Source organism: Pseudorasbora parva, chromosome 5 (assembly GCF_024679245.1).
Source record: "Pseudorasbora parva isolate DD20220531a chromosome 5, ASM2467924v1, whole genome shotgun sequence".
In the NCBI taxonomy this organism is placed as follows: domain Eukaryota; kingdom Metazoa; phylum Chordata; class Actinopteri; order Cypriniformes; family Gobionidae; genus Pseudorasbora; species Pseudorasbora parva.
The window spans coordinates 18,492,919-18,510,930 of NC_090176.1; the positions used below are offsets into that span (position 1 = coordinate 18,492,919).

The 18,012-nt window shown below is 36.5% G+C and overlaps 1 protein-coding gene across 4 annotated transcripts in view; it reads right to left on the bottom strand.

The window, feature by feature from the left end:
• The window catches only part of ankrd10b (ankyrin repeat domain 10b), a 39,489-nt gene that overhangs the window by 4,302 nt on the left and 17,175 nt on the right, over positions 1 to 18,012 (bottom strand). For all 4 annotated transcript variants that reach the window (XM_067443417.1, XM_067443416.1, XM_067443414.1 and 1 more), the window contains exon 4: positions 5,536 to 5,771. In XM_067443417.1, the coding sequence (XP_067299518.1) occupies positions 5,536 to 5,771 (236 nt within the window). The remainder of the gene's footprint in view (positions 1 to 5,535; positions 5,772 to 18,012) is intronic.

The window sequence follows — 18,012 nt, forward strand, 5'->3', positions numbered from 1 at the left end:
CCATAGTAGGAGAAACATGCCCATATCATGATGCTTGCACCTCCATGCTTCACTGTCTTCACTGTGTACTGTGGTTTGAATTCAGAGTTTGGGGGTCGTCTCACAAACTGCCTGTGGCCCTTGGACCCAAAAAGAACAATTTTACTCTCATCAGTCCACAAAATGTTCCTCCATTTCTCTTTAGGCCAGTTGATGTGTTCTTTGGCAAATTGTAACCTCTTCTGCACATGCCTTTTTTTTAACAGAGGGACTTTGCGGGGGATTCTTGAAAATAGATTAGCTTCACACAGACGTCTTCTAACTGTCACAGTACTTACAGGTAACTCCAGAGTGTCTTTGATCATCCTGGAGGTGATCATTGGCTGAGCCTTTGCCATTCTGGTTATTCTTCTATCCATTTTGATGGTTGTCTTCCGTTTTCTTCCACGTTTCTCTGGTTTTGCTCTCCATTTTAAGGCATTGGAGATCATTTTAGCTGAACAGCCTATCATATTTTGCACCTCTTTATAGGTTTTCCCCTCTCTAATCAACTTTTTAATCAAAGTACGCTGTTCTTCTGAACAATGTCTTGAACGACCCATTTTCCTCAGCTTTCAAATGCATGTTCAACAAGTGTTGGCTTCATCCTTAAATAGGGGCCACCTGATTCACACCTGTTTCTTCACAAAATTGATGACCTCAGTGATTGAATGCCACACTGCTATTTTTTTGAACACACCCCTTTCAACTTATTCAACTAATTGCCCAATTGCACAGCCTTAAGAGCGTGCATATCATGAATGCTGGGTCTCATTTGTTTTCTGAGAATCTACTGAACCTACTGGTAACTTGTTTGCCACGTAGCAATAAAAAATATACTAAAAACCTTGATTATTCTGGTTAGTCACATTGTACTGCTATTATTTTGAACAAGACTGTAAGTTCACAAACAGTGCGAGTGAATCACCGCTCTATTTCACTCTCAAATGCTCAAATGTCTTCACATCAGCGCACTAAAAATCGAGCTGCACAGTTGACATAGGATTTGCCACTTGCACAATTGAGGCAGTGTCGCATCGTCACTTAAGTTTATCATTTGCATTTATTTTTAAGACTTGCCAGTGTTCACTCAGCACTCGCGCGCTCTCCAAGAGACTGTGATCTCACACACACACCTGACACACACTAGAGCTTAGATCGGGCTAAAAAAAAAAAAAAAATCAAGCCCAAACCTACCCGAGTCCGTGCACATTGTGTCCGAGCCCAGCCCGGCCCTAGCCTGACAAGCCAGACCCACATCAAGATGTTTGGTCTGGAAACTCACCATTGACAGGACTCAATCTGAGGGGCAGGATAAACGGTTGTCTTTCAAACTCCCTCTGCACGCGATAGGATAGCGCTACACCAACCAGAGCAACATGAAGTGGATCTGATAGATTAAACTTTTGCCGTATCGGGTCTGCAAAACTCCGAACACATCTTCCCTTTTTAAGAATGACTTCAGTGCCGTTCTTTGTTCTTTTCTCAGAGAAAAAAAAGTCTTCCAGAGTCGGGTCAAAACTGATTCAAAAGACCGCCGTTCGCCAGCCTCTGTGTTTACTAGAACACAGAGTTTACTGCAGACAATAATCGTGACATGATGTCACGGGAGTGATTGCTATCATTGCTCATGAACTGGAGCACGCGTCTCATAAACTGAAACTCAGCAGGCTACTTGCCTCACAGACATGAGAAATATCTGTATAGAAAGCAAGAAATGTCCACTTTTAAGTGAAACGATTCGAAACAAAATATTTAATTAAGCAAAGCGTTCACGCGAGCAGCTCATGACAGAGCGTTTCTGTTCAGAATAGCCTACTGTTCTTCATCACTGCATGAGCTGTGAGTTTAACGTGCATTTTTAGACTAATCCTGACTTCTGCAACTTTGTAGCCTACACATTTGTTTCTTAGTTGTAGTATTAGTTCTTTGCTAAAAAAGATAATTTCTGATTATAACAAAGCTTTCTGCCCACCCAATTAGACTAGTAAAATAATTATTAAAAACCCCCATTAACGCTTGATCAAGGGCCTGCCCGAGGATAGTGCCGAGAAATCTCGGCCCGACCCAGCCTGCAGGTCGGTTTGGGTCAATCTAAACTCTAACACACACACAGTCTAGCTCACAAAAAGCTTGCGAGTACAAATTGCGCTGCAATGGTCACATACACACAAAATGTATGTACTAAATTACCATCTTTATGAGTTTGCACATATACTCCGGCCCTAGTTATTTGTGTAACTGCATGTAGCTTTTGGGGAACAAAACTGCTGCTGTCTCTGAGTTTCTCTTTGTCTTGTTATTTGATTAACCTTAATGACTGGCTGTGTGCTTTGGGTCAGTGTCATGTTGGAAGACCCAGCCTCGACCCATCTTCAATGCTCTAAATGAGGGAAGGATGTTGTTCCCCAAAATCTTGCAATACACCACTGGTCATCCTCTCCTTAATACAGTGCAGTCACCCTGTCCCATGTGCAGAAAAACACCTCCAAAGCATGATGCTATCACAGTAGGGATGGTGTTCTTGGGATGGTACTCATCATTCTTCCTCCAAAGATGTTTAGTGGAATTATGACCCAAAAGTTCTATTTTCGTCTCATTTGACCACATAACTTTCTCCCATGACTCCTTTGGATCATCCAAATGATCATTGGCAAACTTAAGATGGGCCTGGACATGTGCTGGTTTAAGCAGGGGAACCTTCCGTGCAATGCATGATTTCAAGCCATGATGTCTTAGTGTATTACTAACAGTAACCTTGGAAACAGTAGTCCCAGCTTTTTTCAGGTCATTGACCAGCTGCTCCCGTGTAGTTCTGGGCTGATTTCGCACCTTTCTTAGGATCATTGAGACCCCACGAGGTGAGCTCTTGCATGGAGCCCCAGTCTGAGGGAGATTGACAGTCATGTTTAGCTTCTTCCATTTTTTAATGATTGCTCCAACAGTGGACCTTTTTTCACCAAGCTGCTTGGCAATTTCCCAGTAGCCCTTTCCATCCTTGTGGAGGTGTACAATTTTGTCTCTAGTGTCTTTGGATAGCTCTTTGGTCTTGGCCATGTTAGTAGTTGGATTCTTACTGATTGTACGGGGTGGACAGGTGTCTTTATGTAGCTAACGACCTCAAACAGGTGCATCTAATTTAGGATAATAAATGGAGTGGAGATGGACATTTTAAAGGCAGACTAACAGGTCTTTGAGGCTCAGAATTCTATCTGATAGACAGGTGTTCAAATACTTATTTGCAGCTGTATCATAAAAAAAAATAGTTAAAAAAATCATACATTGTGATTTCTGGATTTTTTTTTAGATTATGTCTCTCAGAGTGGACATGCACCTACGATGACAATTTAAGACCCCTCCATGATTTCCAAGTGGGAGAACTTGCAAAATAGCAGGGTCTGCAAATACTTAATTTCCTCACTGTAAAACACAAAACTATGTATTTTAAACACCTGGTAGAACATACATCAATAATCATTCATACTTACAGCTTGTGATTCTGAGGAGCAAGGTGGTATCTGGGTACTGACCCATCTTTCAAGAGCAAGTGCTTTGCAAATCCCGTGTTGAACTTCCGAGATTTGAGAAGCAGTCATCAGTAAAATCCCGCATTGAAGGACGGGTCAAATTTGTTTGCGGGCGGTCAACGTACAACATAGGCGGGCATTATACAAATGTCTTTTTTCTAGTGACGTAGAACCACAACGCAGTGAAATTCAAATTACAAAAAAACTTGTTTAGGTGGTTTAGAGTTGATTCTTTCTTTTGGGAGAGAGTAACTTCCTTGATGCACTGTAAACTTTATTTAGCGTGCAGGTTCAACTTTACAGCTTTGCAGAACATTTACATTCACAAACGGCTATATTACACACTGCATTAAAGGAACAGTTCACCCAAAAATTAATTATACATGATAAAATAATAATATGATAAAATTCTGTCATTTACTCTCAAGTTGTTCCAAACCTGTTTGAGCTTCTTTATTCTGCTGAACACAAAAAAAAATATTTTGCAAAATGTTTGTAATGAAGCAGATTAGGGCTGTCAAAATTGCTCAAAAATGGCGTTCGAATTTTCCCTCTAAAACAAACACGAATATTCGAACGATTCGAACATCTGGGTGCGCATTGTTACGTCAATAACAGGACAAATTAATACATAGAGACATAAAACCTTGTATAGGTTGTCTATCTAAGTTTATATATATATATATATATATATATATATATATATATATATATATATATATATATATATATATATATATATATTTGACAACGTATTACTTACACAAAAACAAGTAAATTAACTAAAGGCCATGACAGCAGAGCGCAGACCTCACTCTCTCCCTCTGCGGATAACGGTTTAAATGAACAAACTTCAAGAGTTTTGTGCAAGCAATTTAAGGTTGCGAGACTTGTGACTCTTGTCCCAAATATAGCAGGCTTCATTCAGTAATTGAAAAAAATATTATTAATAATTGCAGTTTTACAGCATATTGAATGCTTCGAGCGAGCTCTGCACTGCTAAACATGGAACTTTTCCTTGACATGAAACGGTAAATAATCAAATCAGTGAAAGCAGTGCCTGTATCCTTTATTCATGCAATATCTATTCAGTTAGTAGGCTACAGTAACCTAAACTTTAGTGTTTCTGTTTAATGTTAAATAGAATGAGGCATGTTATGCTAACTGTATCTTACATAGCTTGCATACAACTTTATCTCGCGGCTCAACAATTTTCCATCCTACTGACCATGGCTTTTTCGATTTTGGAGTTAAAATTGCTTTCTCTGCTGCTGCGGTCGAGTTGAGCTCTGCACTTTATGCCATCTTCGCTGCAAGACACATCAATGTGCGATTCCTGTGACCTGTCCTTGAACCCACATGCGGGCGCTCACTCGCAAAGCAGACAGCCACGCCTCTACTACCGCAGCTTTTTCCCCCGCTTTAAACATTTATTTATTTATTATTTTTTTATTCGAAATTCGTTTTTTAAAAACTATTCGAATATATATATACGAATTTAGAATATTCGTTGACAGCCCTAAAGCATATAGAGCAACCATTGATGGGAAAAATAAATGGTAGTCAATGATTTTTCAAAATATTTCCTTTTGTGTTCAGCAGAACAAAGAAACTCCTACAGGGTTGGAACAACTTGAGGGTGACTAAATTATTAGAATTTTCATTTTTGGGCAAACTATCCCTTTAAAGGGATGTATTAGAAAAACCATAATAGGCACACTTTAAGATCTAATGCACAGATCTAATACAATGATGATACAAACCTGATTTCTTTCTTAACTTTTTTCACTTAAGACATAATCAACTATTAACGATGAGGATATGCACTAAAATGGGCATTTTGTAATTTTTTGTGTTTGTATGCTCAAGCGTAAGGAGACACGAAAGAGAAGTGTGTCAATGCGGTGTTCATTAACTCTAAGTACCAAATTGAGTGTTTTGTCTCCTTGCACTTGAATGGTGTAAATCGAAATATTCAATCAAGACTTACCATCTGTTCTGGCCTTTTTAATGTGATTTGACTCCATGCAATCAAGAGACCTCTTTCGGCTAGGAACCCCATTAAGGGTGCTCCGCTCTTGGATTAGCTTGCGGTCCCCAAAGCAGACAGAGCCGTTAAGCTGACTGAGCTGCTGGTTCTGGGCATTGGAAAGCAGCTGGGCACACTCTTGAAAGCCCTGGGCATGGGCTAGGTCAGCTGCGGTCAGTCCACTAGCGTTCCTCATGCTGCGCAATAATAAAATTAGCGTGTTAACACTGCTGCTCTATGGCAAATGTTTGTAAAGCACTCATACAGACACACACACACAAACGCGCACACACAGTCCCTTCCTGTATTTTTTATATCCCAATTTACAGTGCATTCGGACAGTATTTACAGCAAATCACTTTTTCCACATTTTATGTTACACCCTTATACCAAAATGGATTAAATAAATCATCTTTTTCCTCAATTCTACAAACAATACCCCAATTCTACAAACAATACCCCAACATCAATGTGAAAGAAGTTTGTTTGAAATCTTTGCAAATTTATAAAGAAGAAAAAAAAAAAAATCACATGCACATGAGCTCAGATGCATCCTGTTTCCACTGATCATCCCTGAGATGTTTCTATAACTTGGAGTTGATTGGACATGATTCGGAAAGTCACACACCTGTCTTTATAAGGTCCCACAGTTAACAGTGCTTGTCAGAGCACAAATCAAGCAATGAAGTCCAAGGAGTTGTATGTAGACTTCCGAGACAGGATTATAAATGGAAGAAGTCTAGAAGCACTGGGACTCTTTTTCAAACTGTCCGCCCGAACAAACTGAGCAATGATGGGAGAAGGGCCCTAGTCAGGGAGGTGACCAAGAACCCGATGGTCACTTTGACAGAGCTCCAGCGTTTCTCTGTGGAGAAAGGAGAACCTTCCAGAAGAACAACCATCTCTGCAGCACTCCACCAATCAGGCCTGTATGGTAGAGTGGCCAGACTGCGCATGTCAGCCTGAATGCACCTGAAGGACTCTCAGACCATAAGAAACTAAATTCTATGGTCTAATGAAAACAAGATTAAACTCTTTGGCCTAAATGGAAAGCAACATGTCTGGAGGAAACCAGGAACAGCTCATCACCTGGCCAATACCATCCCTAAAGTAATGGTGGCAGCATCATGCTGTGCAAAACACAGTGGCAGGAACTAGTCAAGATTGAGGGAAAAATTAATGCAACAATGTACAGAGACATCCTTGACAAAAAACTGCTGCAGAGCACTCTGGACCTCAGACTGGGTGAAGGTTCATTTTCCAACAGGACAACAACCCTAAGCTCACAGCCAAGAAAAAAAAGTGGCGGCTAAGGGACAACTCTATTAATGTCCTTGAGTGGCCCAGCCAGAGCCCAGATTTGAACCCGATTGAACAGTTCTGGAGAGATATGAAAATGGCTGTGCACCTTGTCTCCCCTTCCAACCTGAACCTTGTAGCATCACAATTTTTTCTCCAAAAATGCTGAATTGTGAATTGTTTTCGGTTTTTTATTTGTAATAAATTTGCAAAGTCACAAATTTGACTTCTTTCACAATGTCATTGGGTATTGTTTGTAGAATTGAGGAAAAAATACGAATTTAATCCATTTTGAAATAACGCTGTAACAAAATCTGGAAAAAGTGAAGCACTATGAATACTTTCCAGATGCACTGTATTTCTAACATCTATGTTCTTTAATGAGAGTAAAAATATGACAATTCATTGAAAATGTATATAATTTAAATACATTTATTAATAATGTGAAGTCTCAACTGCAATAGAAAATGAAAACCCATTGAAGCATACACAAGAATACAAAACCATTATAAATGATTATAATTAAAAATAATTATGTAATAGTAGTATAATCATAAATGTAATAGTAGTAGTAGGTAATAGTAAATATCTTTCAAAAGGAGGGGTTATTTCCACAAGATTGACTGGCAAGGGGATTGAGAAGGAGTTTGGCAATGCCAAAAGATTTTTCCAAGAATTCTCTTCAATGCAACAGATGATCTGGACAGTTGATTTATTTAAAAATAAATAAATAGTGAACATGGTATTGTTTATTAATGCTATTAAGAAGACAATTACTGTAGACAGAATAACGTAGATGTACAAACATGTCTTCTTGAATCTGCAATAAGTGGCCTGGAAAGCTGAAAGAAAATGTCACGCCAATCCATTTTCTGAATAAAAAGAAGAGAGAGATTTATCCTCAAGAGTTTTTATGATGGGTGAACCTTCATTTTCATGGCTAAAAAAGGACAGCTTGAATGCGACAAGTCGAACAAGAACTGATCAGGAAATTCTTCTTTAAACTCTCAAAGACAAGGACAACCAAACAGCAAGTTAAAGAGGAAAGCATGCTGGCTTCATCCAGAGGAAGATCAAACAGTGGACGCTGATATTGTAAAGCATTAAACGATAATGTGAGATGCAATCCAATTTAAAATCTGAAAATAAGAATGGATTGAGAGTGTGCATTTGGCATCAATAGTCATTTTCTATTGCAGTGAAGAAACAGAATACACGAATGAACAAAATCAAGGGCAAAATAACAGCATTCACACTTACCCCTGGAGCTCCTGTTAACACTTCTATCCTGAATGCAGTGAGAATACAGAAATGTCACTCTTGGCAGCGCAGTACACAGAGACTAGCCTCAGACAAGCCAAAAGAATTTGAATGCTGATGATTTGTTAAATGTCACTTTAATTTTTGTGTTCTCTCTTATAAGCAAATGTGTGTAACTGTATGGGGTTTGAGTAACTGCCAGCTTTTGCTGCACTCTTTATTTATATTATTTTATGCAACATCAAAGCTAGGACTAAATGTAACCAACTACATTTAAATTGATAATTTACACATACCATACATTCCACATTGCAGAACATATTACTGAATCCATTGCAGAATGGCATAAATCAATGTTTACCAACTTTTTTCCTGAAGGCACACCAACAGAACACATTTTGTTTATCTCCCTTACTTGACCCATCCATTTCAGGACTTGGAAAAGAGACTTAAGAGGAGCCACCAAGGTTAGTAAAATAAATTACTTTTAAAAATGCTGCAAGGACATGAGGCCATCTTTGTCAAACAAAAATTAAGTGCATTGAATAAACTGCTTTTGCGAAGAAACGAACTTGCGCATATTTATGAATCTGTGTCCTATCAGCTAATTTTCAGATTTTTTCATTAAAACAATTGTTTTGAATTCAGGTTACACTGAAAAAATGCAGTAATGTAGGAGAAGTCACAGACAATTTAGGTAGAATTCAATTAATGTGACTACTTGTTTATTTCTATAGTTTCTGCAAACAGTGACCGACTGTCGCAGAATTCAAAAAGCAATTCAGATTATAGCTGCAACCAGCAATTGCGGGGCCAAGCCCATTATGGCTCTTTTTGGCTTTTTTGGACTTTTGATTTTATTAGGAAACTTTTGAACATTGCCCAATTCACAAGCTTAAACAACATAACTTCAACTTAACTTGCTACACATTGAATCTGACCAATCAATCTTCAAAGCTTTAGCCTGTTGCTTTAAACAGCATGCCACTCATACAATGGTTTGTTTAATTTTATAAACGCTTGAGTTTTTGAAGGCAGAACCACAGCTTTTGCCACGAATTGACACAACTTTATAAAGCTGTCCCCCATGGGACCCATGCGATCCAGTGTCTGATGCTCATCTCATTGCACCACAGGGAAGACATGTTCATTAACATCCATAGGTCCATAGTTTAAATTAGAAATTAACTCAAAGTAAAAATGTTCTTATTTAATAAACAACATTATATATTTAAAAAAACAGGTTTAAATCATTCTCAAAAGTATTTAATGTCTAGCCTGGATGCCAGCCGAACTTAGCCCCACCCACACATTTTTTAGGTCGGGCAGTTCGGTCTGGCCTTGCTCCATAGAGGAGTTATTATCACCGAAAAGAAACTGTTCGGACCAATGAAATCATCAGGCCGGGCTTTAGACGATGACGGACAGATGATCAACAGTAACGTAATCATGCACGTCATCAAAGGGGCTTGGATTATATCTTTTTGAATCCTAAACGGAGAGCTTGTTTGTATATGCATTCACCTTTTTTTTACAACACCGGCAAAGATCGTGTATTCCAGCCTGATTTCAGCGCGCGTCCAGACAGGGTTGCCAAGTTTTTACAACAAAACCCGTTAACTACTAGCCCTAAACAATAGCTTCTCCGGGGGAAAAATGACGTTTGGGGGTAAAATGTGTGTTATTTTGGCAGGGATGCCTGCTAAAATTCACACTCATGGGTATATATATCACATAATAGTCGCGTCAGCCCGCGGACATAGAAAACAACCCGCGGGGGAAAAACGGGGACTTGGCAACACAGTGCAGTTGCTCTCTGTTGACATTTGACAATGTGTCGTTTCGTTGCTCTGATTGGTTGTTGGGCTATCCAATTGATGTCTTTCCTGGTTCGGTTGAAACACGCCCCATAATCACAGCCCAATGGAGCAGTTTCAGACTCATATTCTGACTAGAATTGAGTATGACCACATCAGGCTATTTAATGTCTGGAACGGAGGCAAATTTTGCAAATAACCATTTAGCATGCTAAGCTAACTAACATAAAGACAAACACAGGCATGGCCAACTTCAGAGATAAATTTCTCAGGAAGGGTAGCGAATATCAAAAATCTGTTCAGTCATTTGCAGCACGGTCCAAAGATCATCTGAGCCGATTTTGGACAAAATTTAAAAGGAAGAGTAGCAGAAAAAAAAAAAAACCCAGTTTTTATATGGTAGACAATCACGTTTGAAAAATGGCAAATGAGATATCGTCGGAAATGGCATAAGCCAGGGAATAAAATGACAAAAATTGCACAATTTTGATAACGTTTTCAAGTTATAAAAGTTTTTGCAAATAATCTTATATTTTTTGAACAGTAGGTGGCACTGGAACAGGAGGTGGCGTTCAGGACGTGTTGTCAGTCATGCATACCAATTTTTGTGCAGATATGTCAAATATTTAAAAAGATATAGTAATTTATGACAAAATTCTAAATGGCAGTCACGTGGTTTATCTGATCCCAACATATTCCCGTATTTGGCATGACACAAGGAATCCATAGACAGTTAGACACCAATAATGATTTTCTGACAAAAGGTTCAGAAGTTATGTTCAAAAATAGCCATTTTTCATATCTCATGATCCCTAGGTGGCACTGTTCCCAACTTGGCTTGGACCCTCAGATCATGGGTCCGATGAAACGTACAAATTTTCGTTTTGATTGATCAAAGTTTGGCCAAGATACAGCCTCAGAACCAATTTTGGGTTGACCTTGTTAAGTTTGAGACACCATAACTTTTTTTTTTTCCCATAAGGACAAAAAAATTATGTTCAGTTATTTCTGTGTGGCTCAGTCCAAAGATTCTCTCTGCCAAGTTTTGTAAGAGTTGAACTTTTTTTGAAGGAGTAGAAAAAAAACTGAATACTGTACTTTTCAAAATGGCTGTTACTTTAATGGGGGGAGCCTTAATGTAAGTTATTGAATGCAATCAGCATTCTTTTGAGTGTGTAGCAGAAAAGTATGCAAGCTTCGGGACATACTACTTCGCCATCTTTAACGGACTTTGTCGCTTAGCTGTGTTCATCCCATCACCGTTTATCTGCCCTGTCAATCATCAGATTCGTCACAGTTCAAATCCTCCACATTCAGTTTAATCTCCTACCGTATCGGAGAGAAATGTAGCCGCTCGTTGATCTGCCATGTGTGGGTCTTTAATGCAGAGACTCTCCTCATGTGTTTGCAGTTTAAATATAATGATGCATTTAAAAGTTAATGGCCAAACGTGTAATTAAAAAAGTTCACAATGCTGCTGCAGGTGAAATATAATGTGGACAATACTGAATAAATATATTTTTGTCAGGTTAAATATTGATAGTTGGTCACTCAACCCCTTTATCTAAATTCGTCTACTTAACTGTCGAACTCGCACATCCGTCATGTTTGTAGTTTTTTAACGCTTTTTATCCGCGTTTGTAGTTCTAATCAAATCCTCGTCCAACTCGCGCAATGGGTTGTGGACAATATCAGCCGTTAGAGTGCCCATCGATCCATACTTCAAATTCGGACCGGAAATAGTAAACCATCCGGGAATCTTTGGAATACTCTTTTCAACATAATACGATTTGGGACATACTAATTCTATTTTTGAATACTATTTAGGATTGATAGAATGAGAATTGGGACGCAGGGCATGTTTCATTTCTCTATTACAAATGGTTCAAAAGTTATAACAGTTTAAATGCTGAATTTTTAAACTGGTGGTGGCACTATGGAGTTGGCCTTAGAGATTCCCAATTTGATCTTTGGTTTACTATTGATGAACATCTCTACAATTGTATCAGATTTCATAATTTTCCTACTTATGGGTCATAGGGCTGCCATTGACTACAGCAAGACTATAATGTGATGTAATCGAGACACATAATCCAAATTGACTATGCATTTTCCCCAGTGCTAGAATTTGTAATCTTCACATAAGAACATTATTGTCCGAAATCACAGTAGATATACTATATTTGATGAGGAACAAACTTTGCAACAGTGAATAAAGTATGAATGAAATCCAGACACACATCCACAAAGTTGTTATAGTCTTGTGACCTACAGCAACAGTTACGTTGCTTCTCTCGTTACCTCATGGAACATGTGTCCATCAGATGTGCACTTCAGAATCTTGGCAGTAGTGATGTTATTTACCAACTGTATAGTAGGTTATTAGGCCTATTCAGATGAAGGGCATCTCTGCTTTAAGTCTCTATCAATTATCTGATGAGCTGAATTGATTTGGAATGAAAATGTGTATCGTTGGTCTGCCTCCAGAACAGTCCCAGATCTGTTACGCATTGCTAAATGACACCAATAACACTACTGTGGGGAAAAAAAAATGTTTGAAGAACAAATAAATCACTGTGAGCGAGGACATGATCCTTAGGTGCCAAGAACTTAGGTATTTTGATTGGACAGTTGAAGGAAAATGCTGGCAGTCTCCCAAACCCTACATCTAATTTTCATGAATCTTAACTTGTGTGGAATTTGTGCAAAAAGTATTTCATAAAAATTCTAAACTTAATATTAAATATATTATAATGCTCAACGTTAAATTATAAGAATCATCAGGTAACAATTAAATACATCAATACACTTCAATTGATGACCTGTATGCGCTACCACTGAGTTACATACACAAAGTAAGGGGGGTTTGCTTGTGGCTTTATGAAAAACTTTTGTTCATTCATGAATTCATCATAAAACAAGCATCATAATAATCAGTGAAGGTTTTTTTTTTTTATTATCTCTAACTAGATCACAGTCCATACACACACATTCATTCCAACACATAAAACATTTTCAAATAATACATCTAAAAATAAAATACAATTTTCAGCAAATAAAGTAAAAATCAAACATTTTCCATTGAACAGACCCACCCCATTTATTCCTATCCAAATCTGAAGAAAAATATGAATGCTTCTCAGATGTTCTGATGTCAAAAAGACATTTGTAACAATTACTTGTTATGTAATTGATGGTGTGTGGCCATCCTGGCAGGTCTCAATTGGAAATGAATCTCTTAGTCTTAGGTGCAAGAAATCTGAATTATTTATCAACACAAACACAATGATAATATGGACAACAGTATAATAGTTGACATTTATCCACTGGTGTTTATTGACCCAAATCTCATTAAGCCATATAAAATACAATTCAGATTAATTTGTTCCTTAGTGTTTGTTCTTTTGTTGCTTTTATGACCTCAAATAAGAATTTATATGATTCATATTGCCTTGCCTATATAATTACAAATCCTTTCAGTAAACATCACTTAAACAAATAATTAATTAAAAATATCAGGCAATCTCAAATAGCATGTTTTACTTTGATGGTTGCAATGTGACCATTGCTATGGCGGTGAAAGGTTTTAGATCAATTTAACTCAATAATTGTAAATCACAGATAATATAATGTGACTAAATAAATGGGCGTAATATTCTTGCACATGCATAATGTCCCTGGAATTCGATGGATGAATCCTAAGTGCCAGTTCAGTTTAGAAAACCAGATTTTCTGAAAACTGTTCTGGTATTTGGTTTACATATTGTCCACAATGTTGACAGAGTTACATCAGATTTCCCATACCTTTAATTAGAGATTATTTCAGTTCATGTAAAATGTAAAAGATACATGAACAGGAAACCCTGTTATTAATTTGCATTGACTTTCATTTAGTTTCTTCACCGCTAATTGAGTTCTAGACATTTGAAACAGTTTTCCTTATATGGAACCTAAATAAAATTAGAAGTCGATACATCAAGTTATGTATATTTACTTTAGTTTTTGCACAGAGACAAATATTTTAGTGTTTGGGCCAAACTTTACTGTAATTTGATTAGATCAAGACATCGGAGGCGGACAGTGGTGAAGTATTTTTATTTTCTACTTAAGTCATTTTTTCAAGTATATACTTTATCAGTTTTTTTTTTCTTTAGAAAACTTTTACTTCACTACATTGCAAAGCATAATATATAATCTCATACTTTCTTCTGGACTACATTTCATAAATTATTTACCTATAATTTATGATAGGTGTAAGACAATTTTCTTACATATAATACTTATAATTACATTAAAAATGTGGTAATTTCTTACACTCCAGTAAAAAAATTAATTACTTTTACTTCAGTAAAAGTATACAGTACTACATTTTTTATGTAATTAAGTATTAAATTATTTTTAATATGAATGTATTGCAGTAAAAAGTAATTTTTTTTTTTTTTTTGGAATGTTGTGAAGTAAAAGTTTTTCAAGACCAACACTGATAAAGTAAGTATTGTTAAAAAAAGTAAAAATACTTCACTAGAACTGTCTGCCTCTGCAAGACACTATGGTCACACACACCCTGCAAAGTTTTTAGAATCCTCTCTCATTCTGTGTGTACTGAATATAAGATTCAGTTTAGAAATGTCCCATTATGTGACTGTTAACAAGAAACGTTGACTCTATACTAATCAGATTCAAGTGAATACAAAGGGATTATTCACCCAGAAAAGTCATCAGTTACCATAAAGTTGTTCCAATCCTAGTATTAATTTCTTTCTTCTGCTGAACACAAAAGTTATTTTGAAGAATGTTGGTAACCAAACAGTTTGATAGGCCATACTGACTTACTTTCTCTCCATACTATGGAAGCCAATGGGGTCCATCAACTGTTTGTTTACCCATATTCTTTAAAATATCGTCTTTTGTGTTCAGAAGAAAGAAAACCATGCAGATTTGGAAGAACTTGAAGGTGAGTACAATTATGACAATTAAAATTTTTGGGTGAACTTTTCTCCTTAAGAAAAGTTTAAGAATTGTTACTTTTCTCCCTATTTTAACCAGCAACATAGAACTATAGAAGCACTGATTTACCAAGACTGTACAAATTCTCAAGACTTTAATTCTGAGATACATGCTTATATTCCTACATAGACATGCAGATATGTCAAACATTCTTGATGTTTTAAATAATAAAACAATCTTGGATTACTCTAAATCTAATCTAGATTGTTCATTAATTTGCTGTAATAAAAATAAATTAATTAATTTGCTTCACAAATTGCTTAAATTTACTTCGCTTTAATATACAGCCAAGATGATTTATTGCCACAGATGTATTCTGATGGCCTTCATAAAATTTTAGTACTTTAAATGGGGTTTTGCGAAATGTCTGGATTAGATTCAAAAATACACTCACCATTTTCAGTGGGCATGTGCGAGACTAGTCAACTAAAAGATACCACTTCTGTTAGCCGACATTGGAAATACTAGTAGTAGTCATTAAATATTTTCTGCACATTTATGTTTTGCTTTATGTTGTTCCAAAAGCCGTGTTCAGATTACTGTCACATTAATGTTATATTTTAAAATAATACATAATATTATTGTATATCTGGAGTGGTCCGCTTATCGGATTATTATAATACTGGTTATTAGGGAAAATAGCCAACTGATATACACTACCCGGCCAGAAAAATAATTTAAGGTCTGAACTCAGAGGTGCCAATTCATGTGTGAAAACTTGGCTGTCATCCTTGAATATGGCCAAATTGTGTCCTCCTACATGATTGTTTAAGAAATGAAAAGCTATACACTCCATCAATTAGGGTTAGAAGAACTGTCGCCAAACATATAACAGAAACATAATCACCGCAATAATGATCCAGTCAGACTTTTAAACATTTGCCTATTTAAATCCAATTAGCAATTTTTTTTTATTTTTTTTCTGGCCAGGCATTATATTTTACAGTTGTTTAAAAGGAAAACCATTTACATTAATGAATAGAATGCCTTTAAAAAAATATATATATAGTTGCAGATTCATGTGCTTTTCTTACAATTTGGCTACCAGTCATGTGTACAGGTAATTTCCATAAAAGATGTTAAAGGGTTAGTTCAAACAAAAACAAACATTCTGTCATTAATTCCTCACCCTCATTTCGTTCCAAACTCGTAAGACCTTCGTTCATCTTTGGAACACAAATTAAGATATTTTTGATGAAATCCGAGAACTATCGGACCCCTCCATAGACAGCTATGTAATTACCACTTTCAAGGCCCAGAAAGGTAGTAAAGAGATCGTTAACATAGTCCATGTGACTCCATATTTCATGAAGCAACAAGAATACTATGTTTATTATTCAACAAGAATTGTTTTTTTGCGCACACACAAAAAATTATTGTCGCTTTATAAAATTTATGCTGAACCAGTGGAGTCACATGGACTAATTTAACAATATCTTTACTACCTTTCTGAAAATTGAAAGTGATAATTACATTGCTGTCTATGAAGGGGTCAGAACTCTCTTAAAATATCATTTGTGTTCCGAAGATGAACGAAGGTCTTCCGGGTTTGGAATGACCTGAGGGTGAGGAATTAATGACAGATTTTCATTTTTGGGTGAACTAATCCTTTAAAAATAAGACACAAAGCGGTGGTAATGAGCAGCATTACCTTGACATACTGATTTATGCTGGCAAACTTTTAAAGACTGAAGGTAGCTGCAGGTTGTAATGGGCATACTGAAAGCTAAGCAATGCTACAAAATGAAACTAACCCCTAACCCTACCCCACACCCTAATAAGCAGCTTCAGCGACCAATTGTAACTTTTCGACATGCCCATTACTCCAACCTGCAGATACCCACACTTGAACCTTTATCTAAGGAATTTTCTATGATAGGTTGTAGAGTTTGTACTTATTGGTCCTGCACAGCATGTTGATTCAGTTGATTTGAATGCATATTTAATCATTTTAATTAAAACAATTTGGTTGGTTTACTCAGAAATTTAAGTTCTTTCATCATTTACACACCCTCATGTCAACACAAACCTTTCATTATCTTTGAAACACAAAATGCAGAAATGAATTAAACCTGACAGATTTCAGTCTCTCCATTGAAAGTCCATGACACCAAAACTTTGATGCTCAGCAAACCAACAGAGCTTATCAAGTGGTATGGCAAACGAGAGCTCAAATGTGCTTGCTTGACACATAAGAATCAACAAGTGTCACGTGTCAAACAAGTTCAGCCAAGCTTCTGTTTACCATATTTGATGTGGTCTACCATGTATGTGTATTGTAAATTTGTTATATGTGAAAAGGCTTAAATCTGTTCATTGTATAAAGTGATCATGTCTTTCCAGAAGTCTTCTATTCCATATAGATTACTTTTATGATTTCTTTAGAACCTTTTGAATTGTTGGTGCAATAAACGTTCAATGGAGGGACATAAATCATTTAGTCTTTATTTACATTTTGAAGATTAACAATAATCAAATAGGTTTGGAATGACATAAGAGTGATGACAATTTTCATTCTTGGGCAAAAAATTCCTTTAATTTTTAATGTTCTTGCATAAAGTCAAATAGGTTTTTATATACACATTAGACCTGCCAGGTTTGCCACTGTTTCCTGGTCATTTCTTTGTTCAATAAAGTGTGAATAACTGCATCACTTTGACAAATGACAATATCCCTTTGGTGAATGAATGACAGTTTTATTTCAGTAATGAAACAGAAGCATTCATTTTATTTCTTCATTCCTGATATGCTTTGCTACTCTCTATTTCAACTTCATAAATTCTCTTCCATAGCCCTATCACCTGAGCATCAGACCATGCTTACTCTGGACGAGACTAAGGGACTGATTAGACCTGTCCTATATACGTCCTATGGTTAGTCTTTAAAATAAATAAGGAAATAAATATACAGTAACTGCATTGATTTAAGGGCACAATTAAGCAAAGCATGCAGGTCAAAAAAATAAATAAATAAACTATACTAAAAAAATGAATAAAAAAAAAAACAACCAAAAAAACTTTGTCTTTTGAAAGTTCTAGGTACAAAATGTCCTATC